Here is a 15,660-nt window from a genome sequence, read left to right on the forward strand (position 1 = left end):
CAGTGAGTGCTGTTCTCAGATTCCTCCAACAGAAAGCTACCAGCAGGGAAGCAGAATGGACACGTAGTAAGAACTGTACTTATTCCCTGCTTTTCAGAGAACAGGAGCTAAGGACCCAGAACAAAGTGTGGAATGAGTACTGACCCGTCCAAGAAGTTCTTCTGGATCTGCAGAGCACCATCGTCCTGCTCTTTGGGCAGTGCTGACATTTTCAAAAGGGCGCTTCCATTGTGGCAGGACCAACACCAGATCTACAGAGAGGAAAGGGAAAATGTCAGATAGACTGTTCAAAATCCAACAGGGAGCAGATGAGCTTAGCATTTACGTTCAGACAGAAATGTTTATAGCTTTAAACCAAAGTGGCTGGACACAGTCAACGACAAAGATTTAGTTTTAAAAAAGAAAAACAAAACGAAAACGAAAACAGGACTAGGCAGTCAGATTCAGCATTGCTCACAGTCTCACAAGTGCCTTCACTTGGCTTAGAGCTGGTCACTTAGCTGGTGACAGCAGCCCTGTTACTGTTACTACCACTGGGGCATCAACCACCACGGCAGTGCAGCTTTATATGCCAGCCATTTTGCAGGAATTAAACTCACTAAATTCTCATGGTCACTTCAAGCAAAGGGGATGATGGTGAAGGGGGAACGACTGACTGTCCTGTGGCAGATGTGTCAGCTCTATCCTGTATGATATCTTACTGCTGTCTGTGCATACACCACGGAAGATGCTGGAACATATAACTGTGGCAGGTTAGGGAACATGGCTTCCCAAAACTCCTAACAAGTGTCACTAGCTCTTCTTTTCACCTCACTTTTTTTCCCCCTCAAGACAGGGTTACTCTGAGTAGCTTTTGGAGCCTGTCCTTGGAAGTTGCTCTGTAAACCAGGCTGGCCTTGAACTTAGAGATCTGCCTGCCTCTGCCTCCTGAGTGCTAGGATTAAAGACCACCGCCAGGAGGCTCTTTACTTTTCAGGAGACTGTTTTCTATGTCTCAGTTCCAAAGTCTGGCGAAAATATGCTGTATCTTAATTTCCCATGTGGTAGGGATGGAGGAGGAGCCTATCCCCACATGTGTAGATAATCCTTTTTTTTCTTCCCACAGACCACACCACAACCTCTTAAAGCTGAAGGTAGAAACCCTCATTTTCATTTGTCACAAGTAAAGTGTGCTTTTCCAAGTGTACTATGCACTGTCCTGAGACCCGAGACCCTTATGGGTGGCCTGCAATACCACAACCATTTTCCACCGTGGGACATGCACTGGCAGCACAGTAGCTGTGGCTGGTGAACCTGCCAGTGGTTCAGCATCAGTCCAGGCACGCTACCCAACTACACAGTTTGCTAATTAGTTTCCACTAGTAAGAACAGTCCAATTCACTCAAGAATGTCCTTGAACAGAAGGTTAAAAATGACAGATTTTAGGGCCCAAGCGATAGCTTGGTAGGTAAAATACTTGTTGCACAAGCCTGATGACCAGAGTTCAATCCCCAGATGACGAGCAAAGGTGGAAGGAGAAAATCAACTCCACAAAGCTGTCCCCTGCCTTCACACATGTACTGCAGCATCCATGTCCTTGGTCCCCACTAATAATAAATTTTTAAATGATCAATTTTATAACCTTGACTATGATATATCACAAAGGGTCTGTCCTATGAGATAAGAGTGCCTTTACAAAAACTGTGCATGTTTAGACTTTAGAGGACTAGCTCTTATGGTATTGGAGGGAGCTAGGCAAGCTGCCACAGAGAAAAGCAGCCGCCAGCCCATCTAACTGTGATGCCTAGAGACCAGAAAAGGACCAGCCAGAAGATAGTATCAAGGATGCAACTTGGCACTTTTAACTTGGGGGTAAACAACAGCTACCTCATTGGACTTGTATTCTAAATACTTATCCATATGTCCATAGGTAAGTGTAACTCTCACCCCTCATCAAAGAAGCCTCTTTTTACAGCAGATGTTGACCATGACAGAGATCACAGCTGGTCAAATGTAGAAAACAAGTAAAAGAAATCTGGGGTGTCCAACTCTAACTGATACATGCACAAAGGTGGAAAGGTTTTAAGAACCAGAGGATCAGGACAGCTGCTGGGAAACAGCTGTGCCCAGGAAACCTCAATAGTATGAGTAAGACACCTGCATAACAAGAACACCAGCTGACATGCCAATGTGGGCGGGTAAAACCCACATCTAGGCCCTGCCCTGGGGAAGAGCTCTGTGCAATCAACTGAGAAAGTGAGAAAGGGGGAATGGGTTTCCAAGGATGATCCCCTGATGAGTTATCTAATTCCAAGTGGCCAGCCACCAACACATGTTACATACAAGGAACACTAAATGGACTTAGCAGGTTATGTGTGTATGTATATACATATATGCACACACACATGTAAAAACAATAAAGAAAGGTCATAACTTTAGGAGTGGGGAGGGACATGGCAAGAGTTGAGAGGAGAGAAGGAAATGATGCAAATACAGTGCTTCTGGAATAAACCTCAAAAAATTAGATTTCTAACAAAACTTAAAATTTGAATAAAGTGAGTTTATCAATTCACAAAAAGCAATTTACAAAATGTTGCCAATGACAAAAGAAAATAAGCTTTAAAACAAAAACTGTGGAAAACTAGTACCTGACATTACTTGAACAGATTCTCATCATCACTCTTCTTGTAAGAGAACGGTATTAATGTGTCAATTTAGATGTGTAACCATGGACCAGCATTTTCCAAATGTGTAATAGAACAAAATGCGTTCTCTAATTTTTTTCAAAGTATGAGAGACTGGGGGACTTTAATGACAGGTTCTTGGGACCTTTGTAAAACTGTCATTTGCACTGTCAAATAATATTCTCAGTCAGCTACTAACTATGCCTTCCGTTCCAAATGCACAAGCCTGAAGCTGGAGCGGCACTGTGTTCTTTAACTGATCCTCAGCATACCACAAAAGACTGAATAAAGCCAGGCAGTGGTGGCGCACACCTTTAATCCCAGCACTCGGGAAGCAGAGGCAGGCGGATCTCTGAAAGTTCGAGGCCAGCCTGGTCTACAAGAGCTAGTTCCGGGACAGGCACCAAAGCTACAGAGAAACCCTGTCTCGAAAAACCAAAAAAAAAAAAAAAAAAGACTGAATAAAAGAATCCAGCTGGCATCTATTTCCAAAATGCTAAATAGTGCTGTTCCATTTTACTATTTTGGATGGCTATTTTCCATAAAAGGATGTTACTTATGCTAACACATGTTACTTAAAATTTTCATTAAGATTTAGTTTGAAAAAAAATTAACAGGGTCTCATACTATAGCCTATGTTGTCCTCAAACTCACAGCAAGCCTCCTGCCTCAGCCTCCTGAATGTGGAGATTATAGGCATGAGATATTACAGTTAGTTTCAACTAGAGTTTCTTTCTTTTTGGGATGGGAGGGCCGGTTTTGAGACAAGGTTTCTCTGTGTAGTCCTGGCTGTCCAGGAACTCATTCTGTAGACCAGGCTGGCCTTGAACTCATAGAAATCCACCTGCCTCTGCTTCCTGAGTGCTAGGATTAAAGGTGTGCATCACCACCACCCAGTCTCAACTGAAATTTCTAATACTACACAACTACATAAACAAAAACTCTTTCGCAGGCTCACTCATTTTAGGAGTGTAAAGGTAAGTATATGAACTGCAGCTGTCAACCGAAGGCTGAAAACTGGTGGGATCTGATACAGCCATCCCCCAAAGACACATTTTTTGAAACTCTCGACTTAGCTACAGCTAGTTGGAGATCAGGAAAATCACACAGAAATCTGTACTTCTGGCTTCCTCTGAAAACGTTCAGTCACCTGGCACTATTTAGTCAACAGTGTTAGAGACTGGGGCTGCAGAGCTGCCCTCCTAGGCCAGGCAGACAGACTCTGTCCCACCTCAAGGGCCACTCTTTACCTACCCAGCTCCATGGGCTCTGGGTATGTGACGGAGCTTCATCATGTTGGCTCACATTCAAGATTCTTCTGGCAAGCCAGCCTGTGTACTGCACAGCACGGCCTTGTAATTTTCATTTCTTTCTAAAGTCCTATGGGTTAGGTAACTCCCAGTCAACAGCTAGAAACAGGGGTGTCATCTAGTTTTGTTTTATTTGATCAATGACATACTAAATAGCCAGTTCTGTGAAAATTAAGGTGTGTTTCATGATGTCTCTACCAGAAAATTCAACATGCCCATATCAAGATAACAGAGCTAGCTAGCCAAAATAAATTAAATTCCACTATATGTAGTGTCAGTTTGGTTCAAACGAGTTAGGTGTCAAAGCAGATGGGTCTATTATCCTCATGAAGCTTTTCAATGTCTTCTAATATTACAAGAGCATTTGTGATGACTTGTCCTAGGCTTGTCCTAGGGAGCCTCGTCTTCAGGAGGTGTTTCTGGATTGCTCATAGACCATGGACAACCTCTGGAGCACCACTGCTAGGATGGCCGAGAGCTGCTGATGTCCCCTTTCCCAGGGTCCCAGATGCACTTACTGGTATGCCATGGCCCTGGAAACGCCGCACATCCTCTTCGAGTAGGGGACCAGGGACAACAAAGTATGCGGGCAACCTAGAAGAAAGAGGTGGCATCAACTGTAACCAAGTCTTTTTCTGTCCCACCAGCCAGTTCCCAAATAATGACACAGAGACTTATTATTATGAAAGCTCTGCCTATAGCTTAGGCTTGTCTTAACTAGCTCTTATAACTTAAATTAACTCATTTATATTAATCTACATTCTATCATGTGGTACTACCTCTCTTTCACTTTATACCTACCTCCTATTTCCTCTCCCTGCCTCCTGGTTTCTCCTGCATGCTTAGATTCCTCCTCCTCTTTCTCTTTCTCCCCAGAAATCCTGCCTATCCCTCCTACCTAGCTACTGGCCATTAACTTTTTATTAAATCAATCACAGCAATACATCTTCACATAAGAGATGTAAAGTTTATAAGACTGAGAAACATAAAAGCTTAAGTTGTTTATCTAAAAAGATGTTTTTAGTATGGTAATACAAGTTATGATAAAAAGTGGTTTGGGTATAAAACTTTGGACTCACTAAGATAGATTAGATAAAGCCGGGCAGTGGTGGCACACGCCTTTAATCCCAGCACTCGGGAGGCAGAGGCAGGAGGATCTCTAAGAGTTCGAGGCCAGCCTGGTCTACAAGAGCTAGTTCCAGGACAGGCTCCAAAGCCACAGAGAAACCCTGTCTCGAAAAACAAAAACAAAAAAAAAAAAGATAGATTAGATAATAGAGCAGTTTCTCTGCATTTGCCAAATACAGACAGACTGAACACTGTGAATGTAATTCTTACCTGGTAACTGTTCTTATAGTACGTAGTTTTACTAAGTTAGAGTTAAAACCTTTCCTTTTTATTTAGACAAAAGGAGATATTTGTACACTGTATGAAGATGTATTTGCTGTGGTTGGTGTAATAAAAAGCTGAATGGCCAATAGCTAGGTAGGAGGTATAGGTGGGACTTCTGGGCAGAGAGAGAGGAGTAAGAGATGAATCTAGATGCATAAGAGATGCCAGGGGACACGGAAGAAGCAGGATGGGCAGTATGTGACAAACACAGATGAGTAGAAATGGGTTAATCTAAGTTGTATGAGCTGGTTAAAAACAAGCCTAAGCTAAGGCCAAGATTTCATAATTAATAAAGAGTCTCAATGTCATTATTTGGGAGCTGGCTGACAGGAAAAAAATTCATTACAATCAGTTTTCAGTTCAACACTTAATTCACAAAATATGAAAGCATCCATGAAGACAAGAAAGTACCTAAGAACTACAAAAGGACATATTTCCCTGTTAAGAACCAAAGATGAGGCCGGGCAGTGGTGGTGCATGCCTTTAATCCCAGCACCTAGAAGGCAGAGGCAGGCTGATCTCTGTGAGTTCAAGGTCAGCCTGGTCTACAGAGTGAGTTCCAAGACAGCCCCCCCCCAAAAAAAACAAAGATGAAATGCCACCCCTCTTCAGCAACATGAGGAAGATGAGGGGTGTGGGTACAGCCCTGCAACAAAGCCCCTGCCTAGCATGCACAAGGCTGAAGGTTTGATCTTCAGCACCGAAAAAAGGCAGAGATTGGAAATTGTGATATCTAAAAGTATATGAAGTCCAAAAAAAAAAAAAAACAATGAACAGTAACAGCATAAATACCTGTGTTGTTTATAATTAAAAAATATGAAAATCAGTAACATGAGGATTGCAGTCCATTTTATCACATACACACTCTGAGATGGATACGGTGGCATGTGACTTTAATTCCAGCACTTGGGAGGCCAGATCTCAGTGAGTTTAAGGCCAGCCTGGTCTACATAGTGAGGTCCAAGACAGAATTACATAGAAATACTCTGTCTCAAACAAACAAACAAACAAACAAAAAGTTCTGCCAACAACAAACATTTGAAGAGGTCTCCTCTGTGGCGGACACTGCACTAATCCAACACATGGACGATTCATTTAATTCAACACCACTAACAGATACATAGCATGAGTATTACCATTTTATAGATAAAGAAGCTGAGAAACTGAGACACCACACTCAGTGAAGCTCTTCCTGAGTTACAAAACTGGAGCCATTGTGATTATTCTCCAGGAGAAAATCTTTATAACAACAAGCCTGAACTGTAGGACATAGATAAACTAGATTTTCAGAGGGATCCAAAATATATGGGCACACTGGCTTCTAGTCAACAGACCCCTCCCTATAGAGTGGTAAACACCTCTCTCTCAAAGAGTCTGAAATACAACCTCCCAAGACAGAAGGTGCCTGTGCAGCTAAGTTGTAATCAGATGGTATTTGCAGATACACTGCATGCCTGACCTCAATCTGACAAGCATCAAATCATGAGAAAGATAAATTTCAGAAAAAAGGAATTTTTTTATGTGTATGTCTATGTGCCATGTCCATGAAAGTGACCTCAAAAGCCAGAAGAAGTGGGCACTGGATTCTCTGGAGCTGGAGTTACCGACAGTTGTAAGCCACCATGTGGGTGCTGGGAGCCAAACTCCAGTCCTATGCAAGAGCAAAAAGTAGTCTTATCCACGAGCCATCCCCCAGCCCAATGGACAGATGGATCGCTAAAGCAAAAAGATCAAAACACAAATGACTGATCCATTAATCAATCCACAAAAGATGGAGCAATATACTAAATATCACCAGGGATACAATCACCAAATCCCACACTGTGGGAAACAACTAGCAAACTGCCTGATTTCTTCAAGTAAAATATGACAGTTTCAGAATCCATACAAGAGTAACTTAAGAAACCCATCAGGAAATGGCAAAATGTTACTCTGACTCTTTATTAACAGTAAGATTAAAAAGATAAAAGACAGCTAGGTGGTGATGGCACACGTCTTTGGTCCCAGCCCTCAGGAGAAAGAAGCAGAGGCAGTTGGATCTCTGGTGAGTTCCAAGTCAGTCTGGTCTCCAGAGTGAATTCCAGGACAGCCAGGGCTACACAGTGAAGCACTGTCTCAAAACAAAACAAAACAAAACAACTTCCCTCCACCCCCAAGCCAAACCAAATCATGGGGAAAATTTAAATACTAATTAGATATCAAAGAAACAGTGTGAGGCTGGGGCTGACACATTCCTTTCACGGCAGCACTTGGAAGACAACGGGAGTCTGAGGTTCTTATAGCAAGTCCCAAGGCAAGTGCTTCAAAAGGGAGGCCCTGTCTCACAAAACAAACAAAAAAATAGTGTGAATTTGAAAAGTATGATAATGGTTTCATGCTGTGTATATTAAAAACAACCCCAGTCCTTTGTTCTTTGCAATATATATACTAAACATAAATGAAATGAGCTTTGAAATTCATTTCCAAGCAATCCCAAAGAGAAAACTAGGTGGGGGTGTAGAGAAAACAGGATTAGCTATGAATTAGTCATTGTTACACCTGGGTAAAAGAAAGTATGACATACACTGTTTTTCTATACTGCTTCAAAATTTGTATAGTCAACCTTATACAAAATTTGTATAATCAATCATTTTAAATATTCATGCATTTGTGTGTGTGTGTGTGTGTTTACACATGCATGGTGTGTGTCTGGATGCTAATGGTCAGAAGAAGAGGGGGTTGGATCGCCTGGGGCTGGAGTGTTAGCAGTTGTTAGTAGACAGACACAGGCATAGGACACTAAACTGGGGTCCTCTAGAAGTGCTCTTAACCCCTGAGTCATCTGAGTCATCTTACAGCCCCTATGAGACTATGATGTGAACCATTGGTCATGACTTTGGCCTCCAAGTCAGTACAAGTTTTAAGACCTTGATTTCTAAAGTTCTGAAGTACTTTTATATTCTCTTATGTACCTGCCTGAGTGGGTGGACAGTAAGCTAATCTTTCTTTAGGGATAATCACCAAAGTAAAAACATTTTCCCAGATCAATAGCTTTCAAACTCAAGAAGTCCATGAGATGCACTGGGAAGGATTAGAAAAATACCAAAATCCAGGCTTGACCCTATGATTACAGAGCAGAAGCTTAATCCCCACTCTGGGAAAGCAGTAGGGATTAACGCTGCTATTCTGGAATGTCATTGCTATCAGGGTATTAAGGCAGCATCACCTGAGCTCAGGGAGGATGCGGACTCAGCCCTGCCCCACCTGCTCGGTCAGCACCAGGGTCCCAACAAGCTCCTGAGTGACTGATATTTCTAACTGTGGGAAGCACTGACTGGGCAGTAATTTCCCCATAGGCCACCACTCTGACATCAGCTGAAGAGTTCCCACACTATAAGGCAGCCGTGGAACCTCCTTCTAGACTTGCATGTCTTCCCTAATATCCTATAATGTTAGCTCTGGGTTTAATTTTAGCCTCTGTCCCAGCAATGAGGGAGAGTAGCAGAGCAGGCACAGGGTGGACAGTGTTCTCACCTGCCCCACATAACTCAGGCAGCCTGTTGAGACTCTGAGTAATTTAGTCCTCCCTCTTCAAAAACAGTCACTTCAGGCAGTGGGATGAGTTCAGAGAAAAGAGCCTTTTTAGGACAGCTTCAGTACAGCTGTCATCTGGGAAGGGTAAGCCCAGGGCAGAGCTACAACTTGCTGTGTCAGCATTAGCTCATGGGTCCCTCTGTGAGGTGCACACCCCACGGAGTTCGGAGTTACACACCTTGTATCTCCACAAGGAAGTGGAATGAAGTAAGGATTTTAGGAGCGAATTGAAAAAGAGAAACCATAGGTCTGTGGCTCCGGAGCCGGTTCTGACAATGCAGTTTCTCATTCTTACACAGGGAGGGGGTCGTCTGAGCCACCCAGAGAAAAGTGCTATAAACCCACAGTAGTTTATGCGGCTGTCAGCAGTGTGCTAGGAAGCTATGTTCCCAAATGATAAGACTCCAGTTTCTAAAAACAGATCCACAGAGTCATACTTTAAAAATGTAGGCCAGATCACTCCCTGCCTCTGTCAAACTCCCCCTCATTGTTCTCAGATTCAAAAAGGATAAATTCTTCTGGAAGCATCCAACTATTCCCTTCTCTTCAACCTCTACTCCCCTTTCCCTGGCTTGCTCCTCCCCAGTTCCTGCCCCCACCCCAGCTTCTCTGCCTCCCCTTCTCTCAGCTTTGACCAAGGCACTTTACTCCTGGGACCTTCCTGACCACCCTCTTCTCCACTACCTCTAGCTCTTCCGATCTTGTGCCTGATCTGTGTTTCTCCATAGTTTTGTTTCTGATGCTGGTTATTGAGCCCAGGGCCTCACACATGACAGGCAAACACCCTGTCTCATCCAGTATGTTTCTCAATAGCTCTCTACCTTGAGTTCTTTTCTATGTATAACTGTGTGGTGTGTGAATGCAAGTGCACACACGCCATGGTCCATGTGTGGTCAGGAGCAATGTTCAGTTTTTACTTCTCCCACAGGTTCTGAGAATCAAGCTCAGGATAATTTGGCAACTAGTTTTACCTGCTAAGCTATCTTTTTCAGACAGGGTCTGTCACTGCACCTGGAGCTCACCAACTGGCTAGAATGGCTGGCCAGCAAGCCTTAGGGACCATCCTGTCTTCACCTCCCCAACACTGGGATTACAGGCAGGTAAATTTCTTTACATAGCTCCTAGGGATCAAACTGAGGTCCTTATCCTTGTGTGGGCAGCACTTTACCAAATAAGCCATCTACCCAACCTCACTTTTTAGTGTCTAACAGATTAGAGATTTTGTGAAAAGCTGCTGGTAAGAGTGGAGGTGTAGTTCAGTGGCACACGTCTTGCCAGGCATGCACAAGACTGAGGTGGCTGTCTCCAACATCACCGACAAACAATAAAAGTAAAAGTTGGGTTGAGAAAAAAGGAATCTCTACACAGTTGACAGGAGTGACAAATGGTACAATATCTGAGGTAGTTAGTGTGGTAATTCTTAAACAGCTAAACACAGGGTTAATACATGCTTGGCACTGTATTCGATTATATACTGAAAAGAAGTAAGAAATATATCCTCATAAAACTTATACATAAATGTTTATGACGAATGGATAAATAAAATATAGTATATATATGCCATGGAATATCATCTGGCATAAAAAGGAAAAGTCAGAGGTGTTGGTACATATCTGAAATGGATACTCAGGAGACTGAAGCAGGAAAATCTTGGGTTTGAGGCTAATATGGGCTAACTAGTGAGTTCTAGAGCCGCCTAGACGCCACAGAAAGACCCTATCTCAAAACAAACAAAATGCCAAAAAAAACTACATACAGTAGTTATAAAAGACCACCTATCCTGTTTTATTTATAAAAGTGTCCAGAAGAGGCAAATGTATGATTTTCTTAGGGACCGGCACAGGGAGGAGAACTGAGGAGAAATGTAAGATAACTGTTAATTTGGTGTTTCTTTGTTAGATGATGAAAATGTTCTAAAACATACTGTGATGATAATTACAGAACAATGTTAATACATTCAAACACAGTGTGGGGGGGATAGAGAAATGGCTCATAAGTGAGTTTCTTTTGTTTTGAGACAGAGTCTCTCTACATAGCCCTGGCTGTTGTGGAACTTGCCATGTAGACCAGGCTTGCTGCAAATTCACAGAAATCCACCTGTTCCTGCCTCCCCAGTGCTGGATTTAAAGGTGTGCACCTCTATGTGTGTGCTGTTCTCCCAAAGGACCAGGTGCGCACCTCTATGTGTGTGCTAGTCTCCCAAAGGACCAGGCGTGCACCTCTATGTGTGTGCTGTTCTCCCAAAGGACCAGGTGCGCACCTCTATGTGTGTGCTGTTCTCCCAAAGGACCAGGTGCGCACCTCTATGTGTGTGCTAGTCTCCCAAAGGACCAGGCGTGCACCTCTATGTGTGTGCTGTTCTCCCAAAGGACCAGGTGCGCACCTCTATGTGTGTGCTGTTCTCCCAAAGGACCAGGTGCGCACCTCTATGTGTGTGCTGTTCTCCCAAAGGACCAGGTGCGCACCTCTATGTGTGTGCTGTTCTCCCAAAGGACCAGGTGCGCACCTCTATGTGTGTGCTGTTCTCCCAAAGGACCAGGTGCACACCTCTATGTGTGTGCTAGTCTCCCAAAGGACCAGGTGCACACCTCTATGTGTGTGCTGTTCTCCCAAAGGACCAGGTGCACACCTCTATGTGTGTGCTGTTCTCCCAAAGGACCAGGTGCACACCTCTATGTGTGTACTAGTCTCCCAAAGGACCAGGCGTGCACCTCTATGTGTATGCTGTTCTCCCAAAGGACCAGGTGCGCACCTCTATGTGTGTGCTAGTCTCCCAAAGGACCAGGTGCGCACCTCTATGTGTGTGCTAGTCTCCCAAAGGACCAGGTGCGCACCTCTATGTGTGTGCTAGTCTCCCAAAGGACCAGGTGCACACCTCTATGTGTGTACTAGTCTCCCAAAGGACCAGGTGCACACCTCTATGTGTGTGCTGTTCTCCCAAAGGACCAGGTGCGCACCTCTATGTGTGTGCTGTTCTCCCAAAGGACCAGGTGCGCACCTCTGTGTGTGCTGTTCTCCCAAAGGACCAGGCGTGCACCTCTATGTGTGTACTAGTCTCCCAAAGGACCAGGTGCGCACCTCTATGTGTGTGCTGTTCTCCCAAAGGACCAGGTGCACACCTCTATGTGTGTGCTGTTCTCCCAAAGGACCAGGTGCGCACCTCTGTGTGTGCTGTTCTCCCAAAGGACCAGGCGTGCACCTCTATGTGTGTACTAGTCTCCCAAAGGACCAGGTGCGCACCTCTATGTGTGTGCTGTTCTCCCAAAGGACCAGGTGCGCACCTCTATGTGTGTGCTAGTCTCCCAAAGGACCAGGCGTGCACCTCTATGTGTGTGCTGTTCTCCCAAAGGACCAGGTGCGCACCTCTATGTGTGTGCTGTTCTCCCAAAGGACCAGGTGCGCACCTCTATGTGTGTGCTAGTCTCCCAAAGGACCAGGCGTGCACCTCTATGTGTGCTGTTCTCCCAAAGGACCAGGTGCGCACCTCTATGTGTGTGCTGTTCTCCCAAAGGACCAGGTGCACACCTCTATGTGTGTGCTGTTCTCCCAAAGGACCAGGTGCGCACCTCTATGTGTGTGCTGTTCTCCCAAAGGACCAGGTGCGCACCTCTATGTGTGTGCTGTTCTCCCAAAGGACCAGGTGCACACCTCTATGTGTGTACTAGTCTCCCAAAGGACCAGGTGCGCACCTCTATGTGTGTGCTAGTCTCCCAAAGGACCAGGTGCGCACCTCTATGTGTGTGCTGTTCTCCCAAAGGACCAGGTGCGCACCTCTATGTGTGTGCTGTTCTCCCAAAGGACCAGGTGCGCACCTCTATGTGTGTGCTGTTCTCCCAAAGGACCAGGTGCGCACCTCTATGTGTGTACTAGTCTCCCAAAGGACCAGGCGTGCACCTCTATGTGTGTGCTGTTCTCCCAAAGGACCAGGCGTGCACCTCTATGTGTGTGCTGTTCTCCCAAAGGACCAGGTGCGCACCTCTATGTGTGTGCCGTTCTCCCAAAGGACCAGGTGCGCACCTCTATGTGTGTGCTGTTCTCCCAAAGGACCAGGTGCGCACCTCTATGTGTGTGCTGTTCTCCCAAAGGACCAGGCGTGCACCTCTATGTGTGTGCTGTTCTCCCAAAGGACCAGGTGCGCACCTCTATGTGTGTGCTGTTCTCCCAAAGGACCAGGTGCACACCTCTATGTGTGTGCTGTTCTCCCAAAGGACCAGGTGCGCACCTCTGTGTGTGCTGTTCTCCCAAAGGACCAGGTGCACACCTCTATGTGTGTGCTAGTCTCCCAAAGGACCAGGTGCACACCTCTATGTGTGTGCTAGTCTCCCAAAGGACCAGGTGCGCACCTCTATGTGTGTGCTAGTCTCCCAAAGGACCAGGCGTGCACCTCTATGTGTGTGCTGTTCTCCCAAAGGACCAGGTGCGCACCTCTATGTGTGTACTAGTCTCCCAAAGGACCAGGTGCGCACCTCTATGTGTGTGCTGTTCTCCCAAAGGACCAGGCGTGCACCTCTATGTGTGTGCTGTTCTCCCAAAGGACCAGGTGCGCACCTCTATGTGTGTGCTGTTCTCCCAAAGGACCAGGCGTGCACCTCTATGTGTGTACTAGTCTCCCAAAGGACCAGGTGCGCACCTCTATGTGTGTGCTGTTCTCCCAAAGGACCAGGTGCGCACCTCTATGTGTGTGCTGTTCTCCCAAAGGACCAGGTGCGCACCTCTATGTGTGCGCTAGTCTCCCAAAGGACCAGGCGTGCACCTCTATGTGTGTGCTGTTCTCCCAAAGGACCAGGTGCGCACCTCTATGTGTGTGCTGTTCTCCCAAAGGACCAGGTGCGCACCTCTATGTGTGTGCTGTTCTCCCAAAGGACCAGGTGCGCACCTCTATGTGTGTGCTGTTCTCCCAAAGGACCAGGTGCGCACCTCTATGTGTGTGCTGTTCTCCCAAAGGACCAGGTGCACACCTCTATGTGTGTGCTAGTCTCCCAAAGGACCAGGTGCACACCTCTATGTGTGTGCTGTTCTCCCAAAGGACCAGGTGCACACCTCTATGTGTGTACTAGTCTCCCAAAGGACCAGGCGTGCACCTCTATGTGTATGCTGTTCTCCCAAAGGACCAGGTGCGCACCTCTATGTGTGTGCTAGTCTCCCAAAGGACCAGGTGCGCACCTCTATGTGTGTGCTAGTCTCCCAAAGGACCAGGTGCGCACCTCTATGTGTGTGCTAGTCTCCCAAAGGACCAGGTGCACACCTCTATGTGTGTACTAGTCTCCCAAAGGACCAGGTGCACACCTCTATCTGTGTGCTGTTCTCCCAAAGGACCAGGTGCGCACCTCTATGTGTGTGCCGTTCTCCCAAAGGACCAGGCGTGCACCTCTATGTGTGTGCTGTTCTCCCAAAGGACCAGGTGCGCACCTCTGTGTGTGCTGTTCTCCCAAAGGACCAGGTGCGCACCTCTATGTGTGTGCTAGTCTCCCAAAGGACCAGGTGCGCACCTCTATGTGTGTGCTGTTCTCCCAAAGGACCAGGCGTGCACCTCTATGTGTGTGCTGTTCTCCCAAAGGACCAGGTGCGCACCTCTATGTGTGTGCTGTTCTCCCAAAGGACCAGGTGCGCACCTCTGTGTGTGCTGTTCTCCCAAAGGACCAGGCGTGCACCTCTATGTGTGTACTAGTCTCCCAAAGGACCAGGTGCGCACCTCTATGTGTGTGCTGTTCTCCCAAAGGACCAGGTGCGCACCTCTATGTGTGTGCTGTTCTCCCAAAGGACCAGGTGCGCACCTCTATGTGTGTGCTGTTCTCCCAAAGGACCAGGCGTGCACCTCTATGTGTGTGCTGTTCTCCCAAAGGACCAGGTGCGCACCTCTATGTGTGTGCTGTTCTCCCAAAGGACCAGGCGTGCACCTCTATGTGTGTGCTGTTCTCCCAAAGGACCAGGTGCACACCTCTATGTGTGTGCTGTTCTCCCAAAGGACCAGGTGCACACCTCTATGTGTGTGCTGTTCTCCCAAAGGACCAGGTGCGCACCTCTATGTGTGTGCTGTTCTCCCAAAGGACCAGGTGCGCACCTCTATGTGTGTGCTGTTCTCCCAAAGGACCAGGTGCACACCTCTATGTGTGTGCTAGTCTCCTAAAGGACCAGGCGTGCACCTCTATGTGTATGCTGTTCTCCCAAAGGACCAGGTGCGCACCTCTATGTGTGTGCTGTTCTCCCAAAGGACCAGGTGCGCACCTCTATGTGTGTGCTAGTCTCCCAAAGGACCAGGCGTGCACCTCTATGTGTGCTGTTCTCCCAAAGGACCAGGTGCGCACCTCTATGTGTGTGCTGTTCTCCCAAAGGACCAGGTGCACACCTCTATGTGTGTGCTGTTCTCCCAAAGGACCAGGTGCGCACCTCTATGTGTGTGCTGTTCTCCCAAAGGACCAGGCGTGCACCTCTATGTGTGTGCTGTTCTCCCAAAGGACCAGGTGCGCACCTCTATGTGTGTGCTGTTCTCCCAAAGGACCAGGTGCACACCTCTATGTGTGTGCTGTTCTCCCAAAGGACCAGGTGCACACCTCTATGTGTGTGCTGTTCTCCCAAAGGACCAGGCGTGCACCTCTATGTGTGCTGTTCTCCCAAAGGACCAGGTGCGCACCTCTATGTGTGTGCTGTTCTCCCAAAGGACCAGGTGCGCACCTCTATGTGTGTGCTGTTCTCCCAAAGGACCAGGTGCACACCTCTATGTG

At 46.5% G+C, this 15,660-nt stretch overlaps 1 protein-coding gene across 2 annotated transcripts in view; it reads right to left on the reverse strand.

Annotated features, from left to right (window-relative positions):
- Mtmr12 (myotubularin related protein 12) overlaps positions 1-15,660 on the reverse strand; it is a 95,219-nt gene that overhangs the window by 15,667 nt on the left and 63,892 nt on the right. For both annotated transcript variants that reach the window (XM_075975861.1, XM_075975862.1), the window contains exons 8-9: positions 4,492-4,567; positions 145-251 (exon numbers count right to left, since the gene is read on the reverse strand). In XM_075975861.1, the coding sequence (XP_075831976.1) occupies positions 145-251; positions 4,492-4,567 (183 nt within the window). The remainder of the gene's footprint in view (positions 1-144; positions 252-4,491; positions 4,568-15,660) is intronic.

Source organism: Microtus pennsylvanicus, chromosome 6 (assembly GCF_037038515.1).
Source record: "Microtus pennsylvanicus isolate mMicPen1 chromosome 6, mMicPen1.hap1, whole genome shotgun sequence".
Lineage (NCBI taxonomy): Eukaryota > Metazoa > Chordata > Mammalia > Rodentia > Cricetidae > Microtus > Microtus pennsylvanicus.